Below are 26911 nucleotides of genomic sequence, written 5' to 3'. Positions count from 1 at the left end.
TGACTGACAAACAAAAGTGTTTGCTGCTAAAACGTTTTATCATACACCCCCACACCCTTTAACAGTGAACTCAGGCTTTCTGACTTGTCTGTATCTAATCAGACATAAACACAACCTGCTGCACTGCACTGTATGCCCTGTATCTTTTTAGGAGCCTGCACTAACTTGTTCACTTGTTACATTAGATTAGACAATGTGAGTGTTCAATTATTACACTAACAGCATTAATTTAACACTAATAGTGCTAATTTAACACGAGAATTTGTTGTGTAGTTTCTGAATACTAAGGCACTGAATTGGGGTCAGTTATAATCATCAAATTAAGGGAATAAACACTTGAAATATATCAGTCTGTGTGTAATGAATGAGTATAATATAAGTTTCACTTTTTGAATGGAATTACTGAAATAAATCAACTTTATCATCTTCCCAGGCTCTGGGTGTAATACCGACCAAGACCACCAACTGGCGCCAAAAGATGGGCTATGCGTAATGTGTTCCATCAAACTTACAAGGCTTTTAAGGATTGCGCCAGACTGACTGTCCAAACATTTCCTGTGTGCAGCAGCATTTTAAACAATGCATTGTTTAAACATGTTAAGCATTTCTGTATTTTCAATCTGTAAGAAAGTCATAGAATGGGAGCTATTCCCTTGAGTTGGACATTTCACAGATTTTGAATTTCAGCATAATTCACTTGTTGAAAACAAACAAACAAACAAACAATGCAGTTGTTGAAAAGAATACACTCACCAAGAGAAACCCACCAAGCCAGAATCGTGCAGAGTGGCAGTGATAGGGACCATGTGTCCTGAACTTTTAAAACAGCAAATGGGTTGTACATTTGTTGTTCCCTATAGGTCACCAGGAAGTCCAACAGATAATCTTTAAAGACCTAGCAGAGACAGCAGCCATAGACTCCAAATACATCAAATACAACATATATGACATTAAACAAAACATATCCAACACATTAAAAAACAGCTATTTAAAGACCTTACAAGAAAAACATCTACATGTTTCATTCATCTTGTTCTTTAAGATACAAATAAATTGATAACTAAAAATGCACTTAAATTAAGACAAAATTAAACAAATACATGGCATGTTTGCTCAAAGGCTGTTTTAAAGACATGGAGTTTATTATATTTTGTATAAACAAGCATTCTTTGGTTAATCTAAAAGCATTCATATATTTTTGTATTAACATGTCCATGTCAAAGGAGGGACAACATTGCTGCAAGTTGTGTCACTGACAAACAGCTCTATGGGGTCCTGGGTTAAAGTCTCACCTCGGGTCCCTATCACATGTTGATAGGAGGAATGGCTGTTCAAAACTGTCCATAGGTGTGAGTGTTTGAGTGAGTTTGTGATGTCATGAGATGGACAGGTGCCCTGTCCTGGGAGAATTCCTGCCTTCCACCCAGTGATTCTAGGTAGGCTCCAGACCCACCACAACCTGAGCAGGTTGAAGTTGAACTTAAAGTGCATATTAAAATTTAGAAGACAGTGTAGCTTTACTAGTTGTTTATGTAAACATGACTCCTCATTTCCTATCATTATCGTAACATTACATGAACATCATAGTGAGTGAGTTTCAAGAGTGATTTGAATGAGTTTTCTTTCAATTTATTTTGTCAGTTAAACGCTGTGTGGGAGAAAGTTTCTAACTGCTGATGTTCTGTGTTGATTAGTGTAGTGGAGTGGCTCAGACTTATCTACGACCGGTTTTGCTTATTTTGCTTAGATAAGCCACTGGGTGTGAACTCAAATATGCCACTGATCATTTTTAGACTGCTAGAGGAAAAAAGAACACTGCACTGATCCTTGCAGCATTTTTTTCTTTGTGGTGTATGAGGTCAAATGGAACTAGGTGAGAAAAATTCACATACACTATATGGCAGTTTGTAGACATGATCACACAATATTTTGTCTCTCTTTGCTGCAGTAAAATCTTGTAATTTTTTGGGAGGTCTCTACACCAGATATTACAATGCTGCTTTACCCATTTGATTGCATACCTGAGGAAAGCATTAGTAAGGTCAGTCATTAATTCCATTTCAAGCCAAAGTTGAAATGATGAGTTGAGATGGTTCTCTCCCAATCCAGTAAAGGCAGTACAGTACTCCATAGCCTCATGTGCAGCTGCTTCCGAATTTCCCATTCTTCTAATTATAAGGGCCGTATATGTATATTTTTAAACATGTAGTGTAGTATGACAGATGTGAGTGTTTGCAGTTTTCTAGACCCCAGAGCATTCCCAGTATGTATCAGTTTTCTCCTTTATCCATATAAGGTGAAATAGCCCAAAGTCTGTCATTTGAATTGAGATAAATCGAGTGCAACAGTTTGCCTGTCATTGAAGAGGAAGAAGTTTTCACACTCTTGTGTTCTGTAGAGACTGAGTGGTTATCCACACTCAGCAGATTGTTTTTGTTAACGGAAAAGAAGCACATGTTGTTCTTAGGCTGCTCCTCATAAGCCCCATTTCACAACAGCTTTACAGCAAGGAAAAGGGTCAAATCAGGGCTGGCTAGAAAATGACCAGCTGTGAAATGTTATAGTGGGTCACGATTCTTTTATTTTCCTCAAAAAGGGTGTTCCAGACCTCCCCCTATGTACAGTCTATGCAGCCCTCCCTTAAGTCAGCAGCAGACAATGGGATGTTTCTCGAAGAAACCAATAACAAGATGCCTCTGAAAATGTTTAACTGGAGTGATGTAAGCATAAATATCTGACAGTTCAGTTTGCATTCAATAATTCATTCACTCATACATTCATGAGTCGCCAGTCCACCTACCAAAGTTTTTGTTTTTGGACCGTGGGAGGAAACCCATACGGACACAGGGAGAACACAACAAACTCCTCAGGAGGTCCCTGGAGCTGTGTGACTGCGACACTACCTGCTGTGCCACTGTGCCACCTCAGTTTGCATTAACAGTGTTAATTTAACATTACTAAACGCAAGTTCCTTTATATTTTATCAAACAGAAGTAATATATACTTGGCAGAAGAACAGGACATTGCTGGAAACAATGTTTATGCACAAATATTTACATTTCTGTGTAAAAGTCTGATTAGCAAAGGGTGCTCTATGGAGGTCACAGACTTTTAATAAACATACTGAGCAACTCACTCTCTGGTGTTGTGGCATTAATCTGTACATTTTGTGTAAAGTTTTAAAGAAAAGCTGTGGTGAACTTGCTGGAAAGACATTGAACCTTCAAGCCCCTCTTGGCAACATCATCAAACGTCATCAAAGTGCACACTTCCAGGAAGGCCTTAGGGCAAGAAATGGGACAAGGGGTATGTGTAGCACATAAGAGAGTAATTATAAAAGCAGATAATTATGATATTTTTTGGTCACATGAGAGAAATTAATTACAATAAATATAAAAATGTATGTATGTTTTAAATTCTACTACTAGGCAACATACAAAATTAAATCTCCATGTTTACACTTATTTCTAAAAGACTCCCCTCCGCGGGGAACCACCGTGGCACGGTGGCTTGGTGGTTAGCACGTTTGCCTCCCAGCACTGGGATCTTGGGTTCAAGTCCCATCTGGGTGGAGTTTCCATGTTCTCCCCGTGTCTGCGTGGGTTTCCTCCCACAGTCCAAAAACATGGAGGGTAGGTGAATTGGCTTCTGTAATAACTGTCCTGGTTTGTGAGTGAATGTGTGTGTGCCCAGATATGGATTGGCACTCTGTCCTGGGTGAAATCCTAGTGCCCGATGCAGTCCTCCAGGTGGACTGCATCGGTCGAGAGTACACTGTGCGTGTTTGGCTGCCACTTCTCGCCAGTGTGTGTGTGTGAATTGAGCGTTCTGAGCAGTGTAGATTGTGAAGCGTCCTTGGGTATCTAGAAAGGCGCTATATAAGTGTAACGATAATAATTATCGCCACCCCTAGTTAAAATGTATTAAAAGCCTTAAAATAAGTAATCTCACTCTGAAAAAATGTTGAAAAAAGCAACCTTCAGCTCAAGTAAAAAAAACCCAAAACGATTATTTCCCATAAAATGACCTGTTCCACAATTATTGGCACCCTTAACAATTTCTTGGAAATAAATGTATTTGAACCATTTATGTCATTTCTGCTGTAGTGTATAAAGTGGATCAAAGTATCTATGAACCTTTAGTTAGTAATTCATCACTTCCTGTTTCCCTGGGGTATAAATATGGTGTTACACAGAGGCCTATTTCTCTTACTCACTCTTAAACATGGGAAAGACAAGAGAACACACTATTCAACTAAGGCAGATGTGTGTCGACCTTCATAAATCAGGCAATGGCTACAAGAAAATAGCCACACAGAAAAAAAAAACACACAGTGAGAAGGATGGTAAGAGAAGTAAAAAGATCACCAAAGCTCATTGTAAGAGAACTGAATCAAATGGTAGCATCTTGGGGTTACGAGGTTCTCCCAAACAACCATCAAGCGCTATCTACATGCCAACAAGCTGTTTGGGAGGCATGCACGGAGAAAGCCTTTTCTGAGTTATACTCATAAGGGTAAATGGGTGGAGTTTGCCAAGAGGTACTGGGATTTAACTGGGACCGGGTGATTTGGTCAGATGAGACCAAGATTGTGTTTTTTCGCAACAAACACTCTACGTGGGTCTGGCATAACACCAAGGATGAGCACGCCTCATGCCCACTGTTAAGTATGGGGAGGATCGGTGATGCTGTGGGCCTGTTTCTCCTCCAAATGATCTGGGAACCTTGTAAGGATACATGGGATCATGAACTCTTTGAAATATCAGGACATTTTGAATCAGAATCTGGGGGCCTCTGCCTGAAAGCTGAAGATGGGTCGTCACTGGGTCTTTCAGCAAGATAATGACCCTAAATATGTGGCCAAATCTACTCAAAAATGGTTCACAAGGCACAAAATCAAGCTCCTCTCATGGCCATCTCAGTCTCCAGACCTCAACAGAATAGAAAACCTGTGGGATGAGCTGAGGAGGAGAGCGCATAGGTGAGGTTTAGAGAGGTTGTGCAAAGAGCAATGGTCGCAGATCCCTCTTTCTGTATTCTCCCATCTTGTGAAGAGTTATAGGAGAAGATTAAGTGCTGTCTTGTTGGCAAAAGGAGGTTGTACAAAGTACTAACACCAGGAGCGCCAATAATACATTTTTTTTATTGTTTATTAAAAAAAAAGAATTTATTAGAACCCAAAGAACACTTCTTAACCAGGGGCACCAATAATTATGGAGGACGCTGTATATGCAGATGTTTCTGAACTGTTCCTAGTTAACTCAACTCAACTTTATTTATAGAGCACATCAGCAATTGAAAAGGTTCTATCCCCTCTCAGCTTACTTTTCGACATTGGCACCTCCAGGAGCAGAAGATCAGCTGACCTGAGGCACCAAGCAGAGACGTGGGGATGTAGGAGATCAGCAAGTTAAGGTGGGGCAAGTCTATTTAAAGATTTAAAAACAAATAAGAGAATCTTAATATGCATTCTAAAATGCACAGGCATTTTCAAATAAATAACCTAATAATTGGTTTTTAAACCTTGTTGACGGCAGAGATTCAGACACAGTCATAACATCAAAAGCAACCTGTGTTTCTGTTCTTAAATTTTCAAAATGGCAGAAAGCCTCAAGTGAATGTGCAGTATTGGGGCTTGCTGAGTTATGATATTTAGGGGAAACACATGCTTGCAGAAACCCTTCTGCCAGGCAGTGAGCCCCCAAATAACAAACACATGTCGCTACACATCAAGCAGGTATACTCAAATATAAAAATAAATGAAGACTCTCCCCTTCAAGTCCAAACCCCTACATTATGACATAAAACCTCAAAATAATGAATGTGTTGTCTGTAGCGTGATTGGAGCCCCCAAGTGAGCCCCTGAGCCCTTTACAGAGACCAGCACCACTACAATTTTGTGATTTTTATTTAGAAATTTAAACATTTGAAATTTTATGCTTTTATTTTATGTAAAAAAAATATCTCATTGCATTCTGTTTTTACTGACATTCTGCAAAAGAGCTCAACCTTTTTCAGAAACAGATTAAACCAATGACTGTGAAATTGCATTACATTTTTTAAAAACACCTTTAATGCTTATAAACCTGCCACATAACCCAGCCTTCTTGATGTTAAGTAAACTGAATAGAATGCACAGTTATTTTCTGTTAAGCATTGCCAAAGATTAATTTAAAGATCTCAAGGGTTTGGGGATTATTCCCTAATTCAGATGGCAATGAGCTCACTCTGACCTTTAGCCCAATATACTGAGTATATTTAATATATCTTCCTAGAATCAGTCCCTTTTCTCTCTATCTGTTTCTCCTCTGGGAACTTTGGGGGAAAAAAATTATGGAGTGACCAGAACAGAACACTTTTGTTCTAGGATTGTGATGGAGCTTGTTACTTTCACTTTCTATTTATGAAGCAGTTGTCAACCCATTTGATATTCCTCTTTAAAAATGTTTTAATGTTTTGGTTGGTTGGTTGGTTAGTTCATTCATTCATTCATTTTCTGTAACAACTTCATCCTGTTCAGGGTTATGGTGGGTCCAGAGCTTGCCCAGAATCATTGGGCACAAGGCAGGAAAACACCCTAGATGGGGCACCAGTCCATCACAGGTTACTATACTCACTCCCAATACCCTCTGCACAGCCAATCCACCAGTCAAAATGAGATTCTGGATGGTGGGAGGAACCTGCAGCACCCAGAGGAAACCCACAGAGGCACAGGGAGAACTCCTCACAGACAGTGACCTGAGGTGGGGTTTGAACACACAACCACAGGACTGTGTGGCAGCAACACTACTTGCTTACCTATAACAAATTTTAGCGATTTTTTGTTTGTTTTTGGACTCACGTATAGTAAATCTAAGATATATTTCACCATGCACATTGGCCAACTCCCACACTTCACATCATTCTGAATATAGAGTTTATATATTGTGAAAGAAATCCAGGTCATGACTAGAACTAAACCCTCTCTGGTACACTAGCCCAATGTCAGTAAGTGCCATTAGCAGCAGTTCACAGCTGCCAACAGAATTTTCACATTTGCTAACTATGTACTTCCCACCCATTCAGTTTAAATTCCCACAGATGGTTTAAATAACTAATGACGTGATTTTATTTCTACTCAGTTGGATACCACAGAAAGAGGAGAGAATATACAATTACCCTGATATCAGAAGGAGTTCCATTGTTTTCATAGATTTGTTATTATGTAGGCACACATGGAAATAAATACCATCAGTTTGTGGTTAGCAAAAGTATGCAGCTTAGACTCAGTATTGCCTTAGATTTTGGTATGCCTTCATTAAAGGATGTTTAAACTATGTTTAGAGAAAGTTTTGTAGTTCCCAAAGTCTTAAAGTGCAAGACAAATGGGAAGTTTTTGTGTAATGAAGGAATGAATCTCTCTCAAAAAAGTAAAATAGAGAAGTGATTTTCACCATCTGGCATGTTTTCCTGGAAGCATTACTGAAGGTCTTCTCTCTTTCTCCCATTTCAATAAAAGATAACCCAACACTAGTGTTTGCTACTAATTTTAGAGCACAGTTTCTGGAATGTGGCAGAAAATATGACACAGTAATGGAAACTGCTCATTGAATATTTCTTCTGAAATGAAGGATATTACTATGACGTATGTCTCCTTTTAGGCAGTAGTATTAGCACACACTGTGCATAAATAAGATGCAGACAGGCTGCTGAACTCAATAATGTGCAGCTGAAGTTTAAAGTGGCCAAAGTTTCCAACTCTGTACTTCAGCTCTGAAGAATGCACTTCCTGCTTCTCTTTGTCACCATGAGTAAGCCTAGCATGTTAGAGGTGCTACAAAAGATAGCTGTGCCTAATTATATTTTAGTATTTATTTACTTAATTGGGTTTTGAAGTAAGATATATTTAATAGATCATAAAAATGTTCAAACATGGCTGTTATATTCTATATATATATATATGTACAGGTGCTGGTCATAAAATTAGAATATCATGAAAAAGTTGATTTTTTTCAGTAATTCCATTCAAAAAGTGAAACTTGTAAATTATACTCATTCATTACACACAGACTGATATATTTCAAGTGTTTATTTTTTTTTTATTTCATGATTATAACTAACAACTATTGAAGACCTCAAATTCAGTATCTCAGAAGATATATGTAAAAAAAAATTTTTTTTTAATTTGCCCTTCAAATCTGTCTCTTTTTCCTTTCTTGTCAATCCTCTTTTGTGTCACATACAATAATAAATATTTGATTCATATGTGTATTTTAAGAGGAAATACTTTGTTGCATAATAATTGTTGAAATAATTTTGTTGCAAAAATGGCCACAAATTATACAAAAATTGTATTCCATTTGTGAAATGGCCCAGCTGCTTATACTGGGCTCAACAACAACTATAACAACATCAAAGAATTTATTGGGTGTATTCTGCAAAGCATAATTATACAAAGTATTAACTCATCTGCCTTTGCACTGGAGTGATGTCCCATTTCTAATCCTTAGGGTTTAATATGATGTCGCCCCACCCTTTGCAGCTATAACAGCTTCCACTCTTTCCACATGGTTTAGGAGTGTAGTCGTGGGAATTTTAGACCATTTGTCCAGAAGTGCATTTGTGAAGTCAGACACCAGTTCTTCCACACCAAACTCGCCTATCTGTGTTTTTTGGACCTTGTTTTGCGCACTTTTTTTGGAACAGGAAGGGGCCAACCCAAAACTGTTCCTAAATAGAAGCATGAAATTATTCAAAATCTTCAGGCATTGAGTTACTTTCACAGGAACTAAGGCGCTGTACCTAACTCATGAAAAACAGCTCCACACCATAATCCCCCTGCAACAAATTTTACACTTGACACATTGCAGTCTGACAAGTATGCTTCACTTGGAAACCACCAAACCTAGACTGATCCATCAGATTGCCAGACGGAGAAACATGATTCGTCACTCCAGAGAACACGTCTCTTCTGCTGTAGAGTCCAGTGGTGCTGTGCTGTGCCTTGCATTGTACTTGGTGATGTAACGCTTGGATGCAGCTGCTTGGCCATGGAAACCCATTCCATGAAGCTCTCTATGCATTGTTTTTGAGTTGATCTGAAGGCCACATGAAGTTTGGAGGTTTGTAGCAGTTGACTCTGCTAAACTTGGCGACCTCTGCACATTATGCATCTCAGCATCTGCTGACCCTGCTCTACCACAGACATGCTGGATATCACTGAGCTCCTGAGAGCGACCCATTCTTTCACAAATATTTGTAGAAGCAGCCTGCATGCATAGGTGCTTGCATTTATACACCTGTGGCCATGGAAGTGATTGGAAAACTTGAATTCAATTATTTAGGTGGGTGAGTGAATAATTTTGGTGGTATAGTGTAGCTGAGGTAAAGACATTAGTAGACATTTCTTAAATTTGGGCTAAGCTTAGCTGACTAACTGAGAAATCAAGCCTTGTGGAATACTCCACTGAACTGCTCAGCACACTGACTTATAGGCACAAGCCTGAGTAAGAAGCAGGACCAATTAAAACCTTTAATTCAGTTTGGGGGTGGGACATGAGGTTCATCATTTTGTAACTGCTAATCTATGAAAGGGCCTGCTGCTCTTTACCTCTGCTCTGGTGAATGTTTTAAATGTGAAGACTGAGCTAATGGTCATGGTTTATGTAACGATACATGATATTTGCTAAATGTCTGGACTGGAGCGATAGTTATTACTGCCAAGACCACATTTCCCCAAACATGCCCTGAGGAGGCATGCTGAAGTTCATATCTGGGTCCCAGCTGAGATTGAGAAGACATAGATTTATTTTGGGGGTAGTATGGTCTTAAGGTTAGAGACATGAGTTTGGGCCCCTGGGGGTCACTAGTTTAATTCATATATCAGTAAAGTGCCCTTGAGCAAAGCAACTAACCCCGAATGTGGTTACAGGGTGTCATGGCTGGCAGCCTGCATCCCTGTGTTTGTGTGTATATATATATATATATAAAAAAGAAAAATAGAAAAAATTTCACTACTTTTTTTTGTAGTTTGTTTGTCTGTCCACTGCCAGAAAAAAACCAATTCTACAGGTATGTTCTGAATTTATAGCTGTTTTTTGGGTAATAAGCCAGACAATAAATTACAAATAGATGAAAAAAAACAACAATTTTAAAATTATGCTGACAGCCCTCATGTCTGAGCAAGCCCATGTGTGAACAGAGTTGTTTATTCAGTGCCGTCTACACATACTGCACATGCGCAACCTCATGCTGAACTTTTGCTGTGCTAAGAACGTGTCTGACAGGAACAGTCTCTGGTTGGTACACAGCTTGTGTGAAATGTCAACTCTGGAAAATGTCCTGAACTTATTTTCTAGTTTATATGTGAAAATGGTAGATAGTAGTAGAGAATGAAAAAGCTAGTCTGGTTGTCTGCTACATAACATATTTCTAAAATTAAAGTTTGTCAGGTGTGTTTAGTTGTGCAGTGGCATTGCCAGCTGTTTAGAGTAGTTGATTTCACATATCCCAGTGGAATTATGTGCTTGCCCTCACTTTTTTCTTGCTTGTGGCACTATTAAGAGTCCTAGCTGAAATGTGGAATTGGTGAGGAACTGGCAACTACATTTAGGAAAAAATTTCATTAAAATAGTTTTTGTAATGTAAATGGATTTCTGTTTTGGGATTATAAAATTAGTCTGTTTTCTGAGAAGGATTAAAACAACTCTGTAGCTGAGTAAGCATTAAACCTCACTTATGGGAACTGTGGGCTTTGAAAACCTCAATCACAGCAGCTGTAACATTGTTTAATCATTATGTTTTTCCATGTTGTTCTCCATGTTCTCTCTCTAGTCTTTCCTCTGGCAGCAATCCAAAGAACCTTTGAACCTCTAGTATGACTGTATAATTTTACAAGCTGCCTGTCACATCAGTCCAAGCAGTTTCTCGTCCAAACCACCAGCAGTCACACTCACCTGAGTTCTAGCTTAGATTCCTCACCTGTCTCTGATTAGCCAAATCATTTGTAGAACATTTAAGCTCACTGTTTTGTTCCACAGGTTGTGAAGTATTGTTTGAACTAAATTGGCAATTCCGAGCATTCGTTTTTTGTATAAGCTTTTCCTGTTTTTTTAAATCTTGGCTTTGGACTAGGTTTATTCCTTTGATCGGTTTACCGGTCTTCATGATTTTTTGACTCTTCTTTACCTTGGTCTTTTGTCTCTTGAATAAACCTGCAACTGACTCCTAAACATTTTGTAAGACTGAAATTTATGACACTGCCATTCTAAGTCATTTAAAAAAAAAAACAACAACAAAAAAAAAACACATGGTTGCTACTGTAGTTTGGAGATTTTACAAATGGCTAGTTTGTGTCAAATGGCTGCATTTCATCATGCAGACATTTACACAATATATTTAGTCCTGACTTGGCTTGCGTGGAACCACAAACAAGTTGCCACTAAAATGGTGTTCCTAAAGGCCCTACGAGTGGAGTAGTGTAGGTACAATGCAGTGTAAAAGTGCCATTGAATGGTTTTACCTATTGTAGTAATTTAGAAAGTAATGCCAACTTCTTTTATTTAGTCCCAGATTTTTTTGCATGACTACAAACACTAACAAAGTATAAAAATATACCTGCTTCCATGTAGTGCAAATTCCTAAGCATTGACCATATCACCGGAAGGCTGGGAGATCTCAAGTTTGATCCCTAGTGATGGCTCTTTTTCTATTTCTAGTAATTGTGGATGGCTGGTGAGATTGTGTGTGTAATTTGTGTCAGTACATGTGCACTTTCTCAAGGTCCTGAGTTATGTTGCATAAGCTCTGTAATAAATCCATCCCTATTATTTACAGTATTATATACAGTATTTTCAGAAAGTAAGTATAAACATCAAGCTTGAGGTCAGATACAATCTTTTCCGCATAGCTTTCAGTATTTACTTGATTTTAATCTAGGAACAAAAAAAAAAAAAAAAAAAAAACGTCATAACACGACAAAGTTCTAAAAACATAAAATGGAATGTCCTAAGATCAAATGTTTCTAGAAAGTGATTTTTGCTACTTTACACACATTTGCTAATACAGACATTAGAAAATGTGCACACAGCTTGTATAACCATGATTAGAAGCACTGCCAAAAGAATTGGATGCTCTGGAGCAGCTGCAAGTCCACCAAAGCCAAGAAGCATCTAGAGGGTAATAAAGCTCAAAAACTGTAAGCAATATCCTGAAATCTAGTGTAAATCCTAAGAGCACAGACACTGTGTTTGCAGCAAAGGTGAACTCTGTACCTTTGATTTCATTAGAAATGCTGGGCAAGATGCTCTATATGCTAAATGCTGTAAATTTTAGCATATAGTCTAATCAGCCACACTAAGGTCAGGAAAGAATTAAGGCCACAGGTTTTGTTATTCAGAAATGGTTCTTATTTCTGATGAGGAAATGTTTTGGAAGGACAGATTTAGGGAAATCGCTGCAGTTTTGCACATGCCCAGGTGTAGCTGATCAGCCAAGATATGCGATGTCCGAATGTCACTGTAACTGCAAGCTTATATTTCTAACCAAACATAAATACATCCTCAACACTCTTAAACTGCAAGAGGGTCTTCATACATGTATACACAATTTAAGAAACTGTATGATGTACAATGAATTCTAAAATGCTAAAAATGCCAAACAATTCAGGTATTTTAGAAAACAAGTGTTATGTTTAAATTCAAAGTTGTGATTTAAACTGGTGTGTTTTATTGTTTTATTTATAAACAGCTGTTAATTCTCATGCTTCCCGGCCGTGCCAGGTCTAATGGGTCTTAGGACGACATTTCCCAGCATCCTCTGGCAAGGGTCCCAGTCACTTTTAAATTAGAAATTGGGACAATACCCATTGTTTAAAATGGTGGTCAACTACAGATTGAAATGTTGGAGACCAGACATATCTGTTTGGAACTTTTGCAAAAGTATTTAGCATTTTAATAACAAGTTTACTAAAATTGTTGTATGGCTTAAATTCAGCTGGGGATAAAAAGAAACTGTTGTATAAGCCTCAGTGTTATTTCAACTGTTTATATCAACAGAAATTACATGAAGTTCATTATCAAAAATGTGGGGTGGGGAGGGGGGGAAAACATAACACAACTTTTATCCAAAGCTGTGTAATGTATCAAAATATGTTCATTCCAGATTATACAAGACATAAAAGCATACATGGTTAATTAAACAGAACATAATGTCACCAGCAAGTACTGACAAGAAAGCTTGTTATTTTATGCAAACTTGTTTCAGCAGAGATCCTACATCCGTCTGTGCTTTGACTTGGTTACAAACCATGACATACATTTTCAAAACCTGTGCTTTATCTTGGTTATGGTGGTTATTCTTTTTATCTTTGCTGTAATGTTTGTAATGCACAAATGTCAGTTCCAAAACCTCAAGGACTTTATGTGAAACATAGCTAAAATGGCAAAGCATTCATTAGTTTATGCTGTTTGACCTGTATTAAAAGGAATATAATACAAAAACCTATTTTGAATTATGAAAAGATACATCTCATATACTGCCCATTTTGGACTTGCCTGTAGACTTTGCTTAATTTAGGCAGTTTGTGTGTGTGTGTGTTTCTGAAACATGCTTAATAAGCAGTGTTCATCAGCTTAATTGCAAATACCATGACAGTTTTATCATAAACATGAAAAGATTACAAAAAGTAATGTTAAAAAAAAGATTCAATATAAAATGTTGGCATATACAGATGAAAAAGAATCCTTACAATATAGATTATTCTACAAGGTAGAAAAGATTATAATCATTTAAAATAGTAAATGAAAACAAAAGTATGAAAAAAAAGGAATTCATCAAAATATGCTTAGTTCACATTCTTAGCATGGAATATAGGAGTCAACAGCACTAACACAACCCAGAATATTCACAAATGGAAATACAAATATAAGTTTATAAAAGGCATTTCTAAACACAGTTATGTATAATGGATATCTATCCAGGAGCAAAACTGGAGATGCCTATGGAAGTAGATTAGTTTCACAGAATGCATCATAGGTCAAGAGTGTTTTAATGACTTCAAAGTGAAATTTTGTCACAGGTTGAATGTTATTTGCAGTCCCAGTTACTGAGTACTGTCAGTGTAACATGAGCAGTTCACATTATGGGAGTGGTTATGTGCTTCCACATTTGAGGGTTGAGAACATAACATAGAATATCTTTTCTGAACAGCTACTTACAGTAGGCACACAGCAATCCTCACATTTAGGCTTGGCCTTGGGTTGTCTGTCACCGTAGCTCCTGTGTATAGATGCCTCCAAAAAAGTGATGCATAGTAAATACATATTCCCATGTAAAAACTCACACTTTGTTCAGTTTCTGACACTGTTCATTTGACTGCATTAGCAGTTTTATCTGTTCTTTATCTTTTTTTCCTGAGTTGTTCATTTCTTCTGTTTTCTGCTGCTGCTGTGCTGAAACTGCTCGCTTCAGAACGACATAGGAAAGCAAGAAAAACATCAGGCCCCCAAAGATGAAAAATATCTGAAGCCCCAGGAATCTGAAAAAAAACAAAGAAACTTTAGCTGTGACCCTCGTGTTTTTCAGGGCCTTACTCAGATCCTGATATGATTGTGTGGATTTAGGGAAAACGATTAACTAACATAGGACATTTGGTAGGTCTCCAGACAAAGTCTGCTGAATATTCCACACAGCCTGTAATTGCAGTCCCCCACAATTAACATTACCTAACACTGATTTACTTTTCTCTAATGAATCCCTGAGAAAGTGGAGCAGTTTGTGGTTGGAACTGCATGACCAGTGAGAGTATTGCATTACATTATATATTTTTGTTCTTTAAAGTCAATCAAAATGTGTATTCTTTCCTTAATGGCTGGTTTTGGAGGGAATGTATGACTAGTGTTTGATGGGCTTAGAAAAGTAGCAATTTCCAATGATTTACTGTTGAAGGAATAACATAGTTTTAAGTTGCTATGCAAAAGTTCTAATGTTCTCTTGCTCATAGGGAATTTTTTGTTGAATGAAATGAAAGAAATGTCATTTTTAATATGCAACAATGCAACATAAAATGATATAAGAGCATGAGAATGGTTCAAATTCATAGCACAATTATACATTGTTAAAAACAAAACCTGCTTAAAAACATATTTGCACATGTAATATTTAAAAGGGAGGTGAGGAGGGGCACTAGTTAGAGGCCTTATTATTATACATGTTACATTTTCTTTACATTTTAACAGTCAAAGCAGAAATAAAAAACAAGCCATTTGTTCAGAAAAATCCATGTGCAAGGAAAGGTGTGTATGAGTAAGCGGTGCCTGGTATGTTCATGTGTGTGCATTTCTTTAGCAGCTGGCCCTCCTCAGCCTCAGTTAATTTTCAAGTAAAGTAGTAGTTGTGAGTGTTGACCGAGTCAGGCCTACCGTTGTCTAAGGAGGTCTAAGTCGTAGTAATTGCATGATGTGTTCTTGTTGCATTTTCTCCCCCACTGAATACAGGTGGAATCAATGGCACTTCCGTACAGTACAGGAGCAGGTAGAAAAGCTGTCAGTGAAACAAAAGTAAACAAAATTTTAACACAATTTTACAGTAATGGTTTTAAGAATCTGCCTTATCAACAAAAGAACTTGTATATACAGTAACTTCCTGTGAGTGGGAAATACACTTTTTTGAATTTAATACACTGTTCAACACTGCACAAGTCAGGCAGTGCCTAACAGTGTCAGACAGTTCTAGCCAAAACAGCAAGTAAAATTTATTTAGTTTTCATTATGCAGTAAAAATTCTCTGAAGACCATGAACTGGTAAAGGTCAAGAAAAAAGAATTCTCTAAGCATAAAAACATCCACCAAAGGCTCAGACCTTTCAAGCAAAGATGGTCAAGGTTCAACATTTTGTTCCAAACTTTATGAGAGAATTGTCAAACTGATCTGTCTCCTATGACACATCACGAAGAGGAGAATCAGAAAACACAAAGCAACACCTTCCACTTGCAAAACATAAACAATGAGTATCCTCGGTTCCTAAATGATTAAAAAGTGTAATTAAAACGAAAGATGATATAACAATATAGTAAACATGCCTTTGTCACATCTCATTTTGGAGTGTGTTGCAGGCATCAAATTCTAAATGTGTATACATTACTATTTACTTTTACATTACATTTACTATTGTCAGGTACATAAAGGTTTGAGACAATTCCTTAAACACTTTCCCAGAGTTTATATAACCAGACTTATTGACATCTCCACATCCATTGAGATATTTAGGGCTGAATCTTCACAGTGCATGGATGGACACATCTGAAGCATAAGTGGAGCTTAACATTTTTACAGTATGTAATGTTTATCTGCTGGTTACACTTTTATTGGTCTAGCATGTCTTGCACATTTTAATCATTTCATGAACTCCACTATGCAACCCCACTTTTCTTTTGAATTCTTCCTTCTCTTCTACATATCTCCAAAAATATATCCTGAAAAATGAATAACTTGCAATTAATTGCTGTTTTGACTAGAAATTAAATATATGAAAATCATTAGGGCCATTCAAATGATGCAAGGCAGAAGCCAAATTTGTTAAAAACAACAAAAACAAACAGCAGAAACCAAAAAGGTTTAAATAACAAATAATAATTCCCTTATAAATTGCTTAATATCTTAATTGTACATATGGCTTGCAATACGTGCAAGTCTAAACTTTTAGAGGAACGTGAACCTGTTTTAATCAACTCAGCCACTGTTCACCTCTGTTGTCACATTATGGGTTTTGCACTGCTATTGTATTATTAATCTGACTCATTATAGAGGATTTTACCTGACGTTGAAAGATATGATTTATTGCTTCTGGCAAAACATTCATGCCAAGGAAGCAGAAACAAAATCAACAAAACAAAACAAAACAAAAAAAAAAACAGGACAGGTGTGTGACTGGATATGGTGTGTTAGGTAACTGACAAAACAGCATGACGTTCTGTCAGTAATGTATTTATACTGTTTTTCACTGAACTGCAACTAGGGTTTAAGACAGCATCCTCATAATGATACAATATAATATATAGTGTTTTGTTTGGCACTAACCAAGCACTCTGAAGAGCATGAACTGGATCCCCAGAGCAAAGGATTTGTCAGTTGGTGTCACAGTCCTGTGAGAAAGGGAAGATATAAAGAAAATTTTGAAAAAAATCCCAAAGTATTAAAGCAAGAGGGGGAAGGGGAAAAACACAAGGTCACATTTACAAGATTCTCCTTATTAGAACAGATAATAATACAGTTCTTGGAATATAGAATGTAACAAATTTATAGAAATGTTCATTTTGTTCACTTATAGCAAACTGTACTGCTGTAGAATGGAAAAACTATTTTATTGTCATTTCAGTGTAGAGCAAATAAAATAGCTTTGATTTAAAATTAATCAGTATTTAATACTTCAGATAGTTCTCAGAAGCCTAAAACATTTGCACTACATAGAATATAGTAAACTATACCTGTGCAATTTTGGCTTTCAGTTTGCTAGCTTTTGGCATTAACTGTTGAAATAATACATTTAATTCATACAGAAAGAACTGACTCCATTTCATTCAAGTTACTTAAAAGAACAACTGTGTATTTTATGCAAGCTTTTAGTCCTGCAGTAAGAGGGGGTTGCTGTAATCTGAGATATTTGGCTGGTGTTCTGGGGGGGCTTCTGTTTTTGCTGACTGTCAAAGAACAGGAATTCAGAAGGAACAAGGGGTGTCATGGAGAAATGAGAACATAGAGGAAGCTAAGGGGGAGGGGGAGGGGGGAAGATTCAGACAGGGTCTTTCTTCATTCTTTGTACTTTTTCCAAGAAGAGAGACAAAATGTGGTTCGACAAAAAAAAAATATCTATCTATCTATATATATATATATATATAGGAATAGCATAGCATTAGGAATTAATTATTAATTCCTGTTTAACAATTCTTTTATTATTATCTGTAAGTGAAGCCTCTTTCAATCTGAAAGCATTAAGTCATTTTTACATTAGAATTGCACTAGCTTTATTCTTACTTCCTCACACCACCAAACTTCACTGGGGTAACACAGGGGCAAAAGACACTAGATGGAGGTGGATAAACATACAGCAACATAACCCACCACTCTTGTATATAACTAAAAAAAGATATAACCAATAAACCAAACACAACACTACTAAAATGCAACTAATCACGTGTCTTTCAGTTGGGGGATTGCCCTGATGTCCATAGTCACTCTGTATGGCTATGTTCCCTAACACATGCAGGAGTTGTTGCAGAAGCCAGATATGTCCCCAAAGCTCAGCCTTCCTGCCAAACTTCCAAAAACTATTGTGGTAACATCGGGGGAAATACACAATGAACAGAAACCTCTGCCCTAACAGAGACTGACATTTCCAATAATACACAACAAAACTACAAAAAAGAAGAAAAAAAAGAAAAAAAAAAACATCCAGAACGGACTTCTATCCTTGAGCCACCCACCTTTATCACTTATTTCATGACTTCATGTTATCTGTCAGCAATGCATTCATTTCTCTGGAGTTTGTTATTAATCTCAGGGCTGCCTGATCATATCGAGCACACATGAAACAGTTGTAATTGCTCTTTGAGAGGGCTGCAGCACTGCTTTTCTCTTTAAACATTTCACATAGAAAAACATATACAAAAAACAAACAATGTTTTGTGAAATAAAAAACAGAATCTGTGATTTAAAGGCAGTGATTCTGTTTGTTTATGTTCAGACGCCCTGTGTCTTTTAAGGAGTATATTTGAAGAAATACATATGACTGTTAACTTGTCGGTTAGTTTTTATTCGCTGTTTGAATTACCACAGAAACGCATTTGTAACTTGAGCTCTTTGGTAGAGCTTTTGGTCTGTTTACTTTCATGCAATTAGCACTCTCCAGAATTTGGAATCAGTTCCACTTTATGTAATAACTACTGCAAAAATAAGTTAATATTACCCAAATATGGAGCAGGAATATATATATATATAAACTAAAACAACACATGAATATATATATATTCATGTGTTGTTTTAGTTTTTTAGTCTGAACATCCACACTCAGATCAGTTTTACTTGTTGCACGTTTGGCCTTCACTGGAAATTTTCGTCTGTCATTGGCCCAAGGAGCATTTAAACCTTTTCAAAACACCTCAAGGTAAATTTACGAGCTGCCGTTGTGAGTCTGATAAAAATAAATGTGAAAACTGCTGTAATATAAGAGTTCTTACAAGCGGTGGTTTGTGCTAGATTTGAATGGGCTCTGCATTTCGTGGTTATTGACATGGCTCTGACCAATCAGTGCTCTGCAGGGCTTAAACATCACTATTTAGTACCTACTCAGCACGGTTGGAAACCAAAGCGAGCTGGGACTGAAAACCTACCCAGTTATAGGGACCAGGTCCCAGATTTGGCCAGTGGAAAAGCAAAAGAGCCATGCCGAGTCATGTAGGTTCCATGCAGTGGAAAAGCGCCAAATGATACAGGGCAGTTGAAGGACCAAGTACAGATTTTTTAAAGCAGACATAAGCAAAAATTTTGATTTTAATTATTTTAGATAAATGATACAGCTAGTGCACAAGTAGTTTGGTTTCAAGCTGGAAATACAGGTGTCTTGAAGGGTCAAATATTGATAATGGTTTGTTGTTGTGAAACTATTGGGCTGACACAAATAAGTTTACACCAATATTTTTTTTTACTTTACAAGCAAACAACAAACTCATTAAAACAATTTGATTAGTTATTTCTTCTTTTTCCTGTAATACTACATTTGATTATAAAATTAAATAACCTGCTCTCCCTACGAAATCTCATTTCCTGAAGCTAATTAAATTACTCCACATAATCATTTGGGAAGTGAGGAGACTAATTGTTATTGTAAGTGGAATTTCTGCTCTTTCTGACATGATACAAGATTTCAGTTGCTCAAAATCCAATGATGCAGCTACCTGGTTCACCTATTCAAGGTATCAACCTTGATGGCAGCAGGTCTCTCTCTACAAACCTCCACATCAATAGAAATTTCTCACATATGGATTCATCTGACCACAATGCACATTTCTTGTGCATCAAAGAAGAGCTTGGGCCCAGTGAACTTGTCAACAGTTCCACAAAGAACTGATGTATGGCTTTCTTCATACCTAATAGTTCCATACGATACTTCTTAATTCAGTGGCATACTCTTTTTGAAATTCTCCCAAGCAAGTGTTATTTTTCATATTTACAAAAAAGCTATCAATTTGGTCAATGAAAATATTGGAATAATTTTCTTTGTACACACTCAGAAAAACTGTGGTGAAACCCCTCAATGGCATATTTTCAGTATATTTAGTTAGGGAACATTATTGTACCATATTCTAATTGTAGATTTTATATTTGTGTTGATTTCATACAACCCATTTCATTTTCAAGGCTTATATTAAATTGTTTTATTTTACACAGTTCTATAATGAAATCTCACAAATATTCATATCTCCTTTGGGAGAATAGAATCTATTGTATCTTTAAGGTAAACAACTGGTCTTTAAAACAACTGTTGTACCTTTAAATTTACATTTACACTGTTTGCACTTAGGGCGGCACGGTGGCGCAGCAGGTAGTGTCGCAGTCACACAGCTCGATTCCCGCTCCGGGTGACTGTCTGTGAGGAGTTGGTGTGTTCTCCCCGTGTCCGCGTGGGTTTCCTCCGGGTGCTCCGGTTTCCTCCCACAGTCCAAAAACACACGTTGCAGGTGGATTGGCGACTCGAAAGTGTCCGTAGGTGTGAGTGTGTGAGTGAATGTGTGTGTGTCTGTGTTGCCCTGTGAAGGACTGGCGTCCCCTCCAGGGTGTATTCCCGCCTTGCGCCCGATGATTCCAGGTAGGCTCTGGACCCCCCGCGACCCTAAATTGGACAAGCGGTTACAGATAATGGATGGTTACAGATAATGGATGGATGGATGTTTGCACTTTTAATGACTAATAATTTCCTCTACTATACACTTGCTCTGCGATTGCACATTTGTCAGTTAAATAAAGTTTAATTTTTTTTTAATTATAGATACTTGTTTTTATGGCATTTTACACACATTTTCCGGTTTGTATACACTTGACATAATTTTTTGTGGAAATAAAATTGTAATCAAAAGTTTCTCCTGCTCTTATAATTATTGCTAGTTCTCTTAGCCATATGTTCAAGCCATAGCTCACACTGATTATGAAATAAAGGCAGTTAGGGTTAAATTTCACTAGGTACTCAGATAAAGGGCTGTAGAATGTCCTGTAGAATCTGATCTTACAGAGAATGACAAAGATAAAAGGTGGTATGTTTAGCAATCTGCCTGAGGTTAGATTACTCAATGCAAGCCACAACCTGCCTGTGATTTGCTAGCATTCCAGTATAACACGTAAACACAGGAGCATAAAACTCAAAACACAGTCAATTTCACTTTTCTATTTTGTTGTCTACATGTGCCCTACCATGTAATGATGTGAACTTGTGACTTGACAGAACATTATCATGGCATGCTACAGATTCTTTCTTTAATTGTTCAATGCATTGAATTGCAAACTGTTGTTTAATGTTAAAAATATTTTCAATGTATATTAACAATTCTTTGTAAATCAAGGAATATTATGCAATTTTTCTTTTGTTCTAAACAATACATTTTCTTTATGTTTTGTTATTTCTTACAGTTTTTTGTAACTTATTCTCTGGCTTTTTTATGGTATCTTTTGTTGAACTGTGTGTTGTATTATAGTGTGTTGCTAAGGGATTTCTTACTGACTGAATTTTTGCTAGCTTGGTCTGGGAGAGAACCAAATCAGCTACTGAAGAGTGGGAAACATCTGTCTCAGTTTGTGGCTTTGATGTTAGCTATTAAAGGATTACTCAAAGGAAATAAATACAATTATGACATGGATCATATACCTGAGTATCATCATAAAGGATGGAGTCTGGGAGAGGGAGGCCAAGAAGCATGTAAGAGATGACAGGACCATGAATGGTATAATAAAATGAGAGCAGCTGTTCTGACATGGGCCTGGTGTAGCAAAGCCTGGTGAAGCCTCTGATCCCGCACATATGCAGTCTGTGTACTTCTGCAGAAAAACGAATATTTTTAATTAGGTCTGTTGCAAAGATATAGAGACTCATGCTTTAACATGTTCAGCAGTGTGGAAATGTCAGGATGAATCACTCTTGAACTGCACAGCATATCCAACAAGATATCTTAAAAGATTATCACTGCTGGACAAGAAATTCTTCTTACTGAAATGGTACTTCAACAGCAATTAAAAAAAAAATAGGTATCATCTGCCAACAGGTTAACAATGTTTGAGAAAACTGAAACTTTATAGTAAGTTGACAGTACAAAATTCTGCCATTTGATGTTACCTTATTGCTGAACCACCTACTGGGCCAGCCTTGAGGACGCATTTTTACTGACTGACTCATTGACTGACTCACCGACTGATTGACTAATGTTAAAATGCACATGCATGAGTAGAAACTAAATTTCACGAAAACCATTCTGGATATTTCCACCAACATAAAATGATTTGTGAACGAGAAAAAACTCAGCAGGACAGCTCGGAACTCTGCAACATTTCCACACATATTATATCTCACAGACAGAGGAGGACTGCTGAATTTGTATTATTTCACCTGTGTGTCTTTGCCTGGAATGTTATAAACGGAAGTGGTGGGGAGACATTTTGTGGCATTGGTGTGTTCATGAAACTCCATACAGCTGTGCACAGCCTCTTTAAACTTCACATGCTTTAACCGGTTACACTGAATAAATAAGCCATTATAATTCTTAAAATCAACAAAATGTTCTTGGTTTTCTTTGTTCTAGATCATCTTTTTTAGTAGATCATTTAGTATTTAGTTTTTAAATAAAATGAACAAGGGTTCAGATGGCAGTGTTATTTATTATAAACAAAACTTGTGCTCCTTTTTTCATTTCTGCATTTATTAGTCCTGCCCTCCATATTTTCTGTACAACACAATCACATAATAAAACCCACACTTAAACAACGACATTAATATGAAGCACCAAAGCTTCTCCCAACCCTACAATGACAAGGGTATGTATTTTGGGTTTTCCTGTTTTTGAAATGGTAGAAACACCTCTGTGACAATGGCTATATGGCAATTGGTGGTCTGGCAAAACTAGGCTTGCCTAGTTTCTCTTTGCTCTTGTTGTTTCAAAATGGGGATTCTCTCTAGAATCCTGATATATGCCACCAAAGCAATGTTACTTTTATACGAGTGGTTTTAAATCCTGGTCGGGGTCATTTTAAAAGAGGGCCACTGCCCTGCACATTTTAGATATTTCTCTGCCCACAACACACATGAAGCAACTAATGAGCTAATTAACAACCCCTTCTGAAGCTACCACAAGCACTAGGATTGAGAACCACTGGTTTACACATATAAAGTTACCTATGCTGTGGGCTCTGATGCACCACTATACTATGACAGGTGTTGGCATTTGCACCTTTTGCTTTTAACTGGCTGGGTGGTTATTTTCATCTTTGGCACAAATAATTTGCCATCTGCATTTTCCAAAAACAAGCACAAACTTCGATTAATCTGATACTGCAGGTGTTTCCACTCTATTTTGAACTATCTGCAATCAGATTGGGCCCAGGCAAGTAGGCAGCATTTCTGCACAGAATTGATGTACACCTTTCTCCTGGCATAATATACTTTTAGTTTGTATTTCTTGACGTGGCAGCAGAGTGTGTTAAATGACAATGGCCTGTCTTTATCAACATGGCATGACAGTTTATCATTCAATGCAATCTAAGGGATCAAAGTTAAAAAATTCCACAGCGGTTGAGGATGACCTGAACATTTTGCAAGCTTGATTTAAGAAATGTTTGAACAGTCTAATAATGCTTTCATGAAGGTAGACACAAAGCTTTTAGAAGCTCCTTTTATACCCAATCGTGACAGCCCTTACTTCACCAGCATGCATCACGCAATCTCTTTGATTTAAAAGAAAAAAAAAGACAGAAAAAATAACCACACATATTTTTGGAGATGGTGTAGTATGTTTCCTTTCAGAGTAGAAATGGTTACTCTTAGACAAAGTCTGAATTGTTAAGAAAATTCTAAACCTGTATTCACTCTATTTATGATTATACATAAATATGCATAAGAAGGAAATCGTCATTTATATCACTTTAGCATTCAGGAAACATTCATGCCTTACAAGAACCAATCATCATTGTATTTTATTGGTTCCTTAATGAAATATTTGTTTTTGCAAATATTCATCCATTGGCTAAGTGCAATCATTTGCAGATAATAAAGATAATTGTAAGGAGATTTAAAGTAATTTACCAGAACTTTGTTGGTTTCTGATTCTGTGATATTCTTCATGCAGCCTGCATAACATGGAGACAGGAACTCCCTGCCATCAGATCCACAAACGGGATTGAAGGTATTGGGAAAGCATTTACAATCCTGACTGCATGAGCTCATGTTGTGTGAATCACTGTACAAAAAACAAGAATGATTTAGAATATTTAGATCCAACTGGTTTAGATATTTAAAGATAATTATGAATTTGAGCAGAATGAGAGGTGAACATTACAAACATATGAATTATTTAACAACAAAAAATATTGGGCAAAGCTAAAAAAAACCTTGTAGAATCAGCACAGAAGAAAACTGGTAACTCACAGTATGAGAATATAATGGTTGGTTGATAGCAGGGATAATAAAGTTGCATATCATATATTGAAGATGATGAAGTTAGACTGTCTAGTTTGCTCTAAAGGTCACATGTGCAACTAGCAATACACAAAACTATGGCTACATTATGGATATATGGACAGCTCTAGAGCATGATAAAGTGAAAGCCCACAGAACCAATTATGTTCCCAATTTTCTCATCTTTGACTATTGTACTGCTCTACTGAAGAAACATTTTGTTCTATATTTGGCAAGTACAAACATGATGAATATTACCAAATGCAGGGTAATTAAGTGAGTTAGAAGTGAGAGAACTGAGTCAAATACAAATCTTGTGTGTGTCACTGTGCCAAAGCCACATTCTAATTGTAACTGCTAAATGACCTAATTAAATGTCAATAAATATATAAATATCTTTTTATTTTCACCAAACTTTAAACATTATATACTCTTGTCAATTTAGCAACCAACATCTAATTTAAAGCAGTACAATTATAAAAGACCAACATCTTGCTTTTGGTTGCTTCTATGGGACACAACTTTTCTGTAAGGTATTGGCAGATATATTGTAGAACTGGCCTATATCTACTGAACTTTGATTATATTTTATGGTCAAATATTGGTCAAAACATGCTCATCCAACATTTTTTTAAAGGAAGGGTATTAATAGATATGTAGTTTGCCCACCGCTTGCTGCAGTAACAGAGTTACAAATCAGTTGGGTCAAGTACAGATAAATAGACGAGTCATTTTTTATAACAAAACCCATTCTTACTCATCCCAAAGACTTTAGTTTATGATTAATCACTCCAAAGAATCCAGTTTTATTGCTTTTTGTCCACTGTTATGGAACATTTCCCTTCCCTTCTGTCTCAGGTTTGACTCTGAGCATGGTGCCCTTATGTGCTGCTACATCCCGTTCTATTGATAAAGCTTGTCAGTGGTGGTTACACAAACTGTGCACAACTGGCATTTGTGTCAGCTGAATTCACTCATGATAAACATTTGGAAATATAGTGTATTTTTAGGAGATTAAGATTAAGATAATTGAAGGCTCACTTGATCTCTGCAATCCTTTGTGTGGAACAGCCAAGGAAAAGAAGCGGAAGGGCGAAAATGATTGCCATCAGCACAGCACATGTGCATATGGCTGCAGAGGTTCTAACAGACAGATTAAATCTGCGCAGAATCATGCCTCCTGCCATGATGCCCAGCATTGCTGAGGGAATATTCAAAGCACCTGAAGACATAACAAACATGTTATTTGTGAAAAAAATGCTCTTTAAAACCTACACATGCTATGAAGTTGGAAGAGCTCATATGGCATTACTGTGTAACTCAAATCCTTTAACAAAGGACTTTTTGTTTGAACATCTGTTTATCATAATACAGTACTGAGGCACCTAAGATAATTATTTATATTTAAACTAATGCTTTCTCAGTAAGCGGAGTGCTTGTATAAAGTTATATATAATCTCAAAGTATAAAAAAAAATAACAATAGAAAATAAGACATATAAGATATTTTTTTCTATAATGTAGTAGGTGTGAGTGAGTTTGAAGAACAATGTTCAGATTCTCCCTGATTGCATGAATTTGTTAAATCAACAGCACTAATTATTTAAAATCATTATTTATTAACCAGTAAAACTAGGTATTGGATGATAACCTCAAGTAATACGGACAGCCCCAAGGAGAGATTTGGAAAAATTTAAACCAACACGTTCACACAGAGAATATCACACTCACTGGAATAATGTTATTTGGTTTTATTCTAATGCTGGGCGTTATTTATTGTTTGTTTGTTTGTTTTTTAGCAAATAAACACTTACTGCTCAGATAAATATCTTTTTTAAATCTCAATCTCTGGTGCCTAAAACTTTTACACAGTACTGTATACTGAACAAAAATATAAATGCAACACTTTAGTTTTTGCTCCCATTTTTCAGGAACTGACCCTCAAAGATCTAAAACTTGTACACACAAAATACCTTTTTTCTCTCAAATGTTGTTCACGTTTGTCTAAATCTGTGTTAGTTACCACTTCCCCTTTGGAGAGATAATCCATGCATCTCACATGCCTTTTGTGTGCATAGAAAAAGTCTTAGATTTTTTAGGTCAACTCATGTAAAATGGGAGCAAATCAAAGGTTTTTAGGGAAAGCAAACCTGCTTTGATGTCTCTGTTCTAAGATGATAATCTGTCCTGCAAATTTTAAGCCAAACAAAATGAATCATGGTTGGTTC

The 26911-nt window shown here is 36.8% G+C and overlaps 1 protein-coding gene across 1 annotated transcript in view; it reads right to left on the bottom strand.

Annotated features, from left to right (window-relative positions):
* Window positions 1–11889: 11889 nt before the first annotated feature.
* slco2b1 (solute carrier organic anion transporter family, member 2B1) overlaps window positions 11890–26911 on the bottom strand; it is a 31935-nt gene continuing 16913 nt past the window's right edge. The window contains exons 10-15 of the mRNA XM_066645953.1: window positions 25726–25906; window positions 24313–24466; window positions 21889–22058; window positions 17055–17119; window positions 15399–15519; window positions 11890–14515 (exon numbers count right to left, since the gene is read on the bottom strand). Coding sequence (XP_066502050.1) covers window positions 14317–14515; window positions 15399–15519; window positions 17055–17119; window positions 21889–22058; window positions 24313–24466; window positions 25726–25906 — 890 coding nt within the window. The 3' untranslated portion in view covers window positions 11890–14316. The remainder of the gene's footprint in view (window positions 14516–15398; window positions 15520–17054; window positions 17120–21888; window positions 22059–24312; window positions 24467–25725; window positions 25907–26911) is intronic.

Source organism: Hoplias malabaricus, chromosome 15 (assembly GCF_029633855.1).
Source record: "Hoplias malabaricus isolate fHopMal1 chromosome 15, fHopMal1.hap1, whole genome shotgun sequence".
NCBI classification, from domain to species: domain Eukaryota; kingdom Metazoa; phylum Chordata; class Actinopteri; order Characiformes; family Erythrinidae; genus Hoplias; species Hoplias malabaricus.
This window is presented reverse-complemented; position numbering and strand designations above follow the sequence as displayed.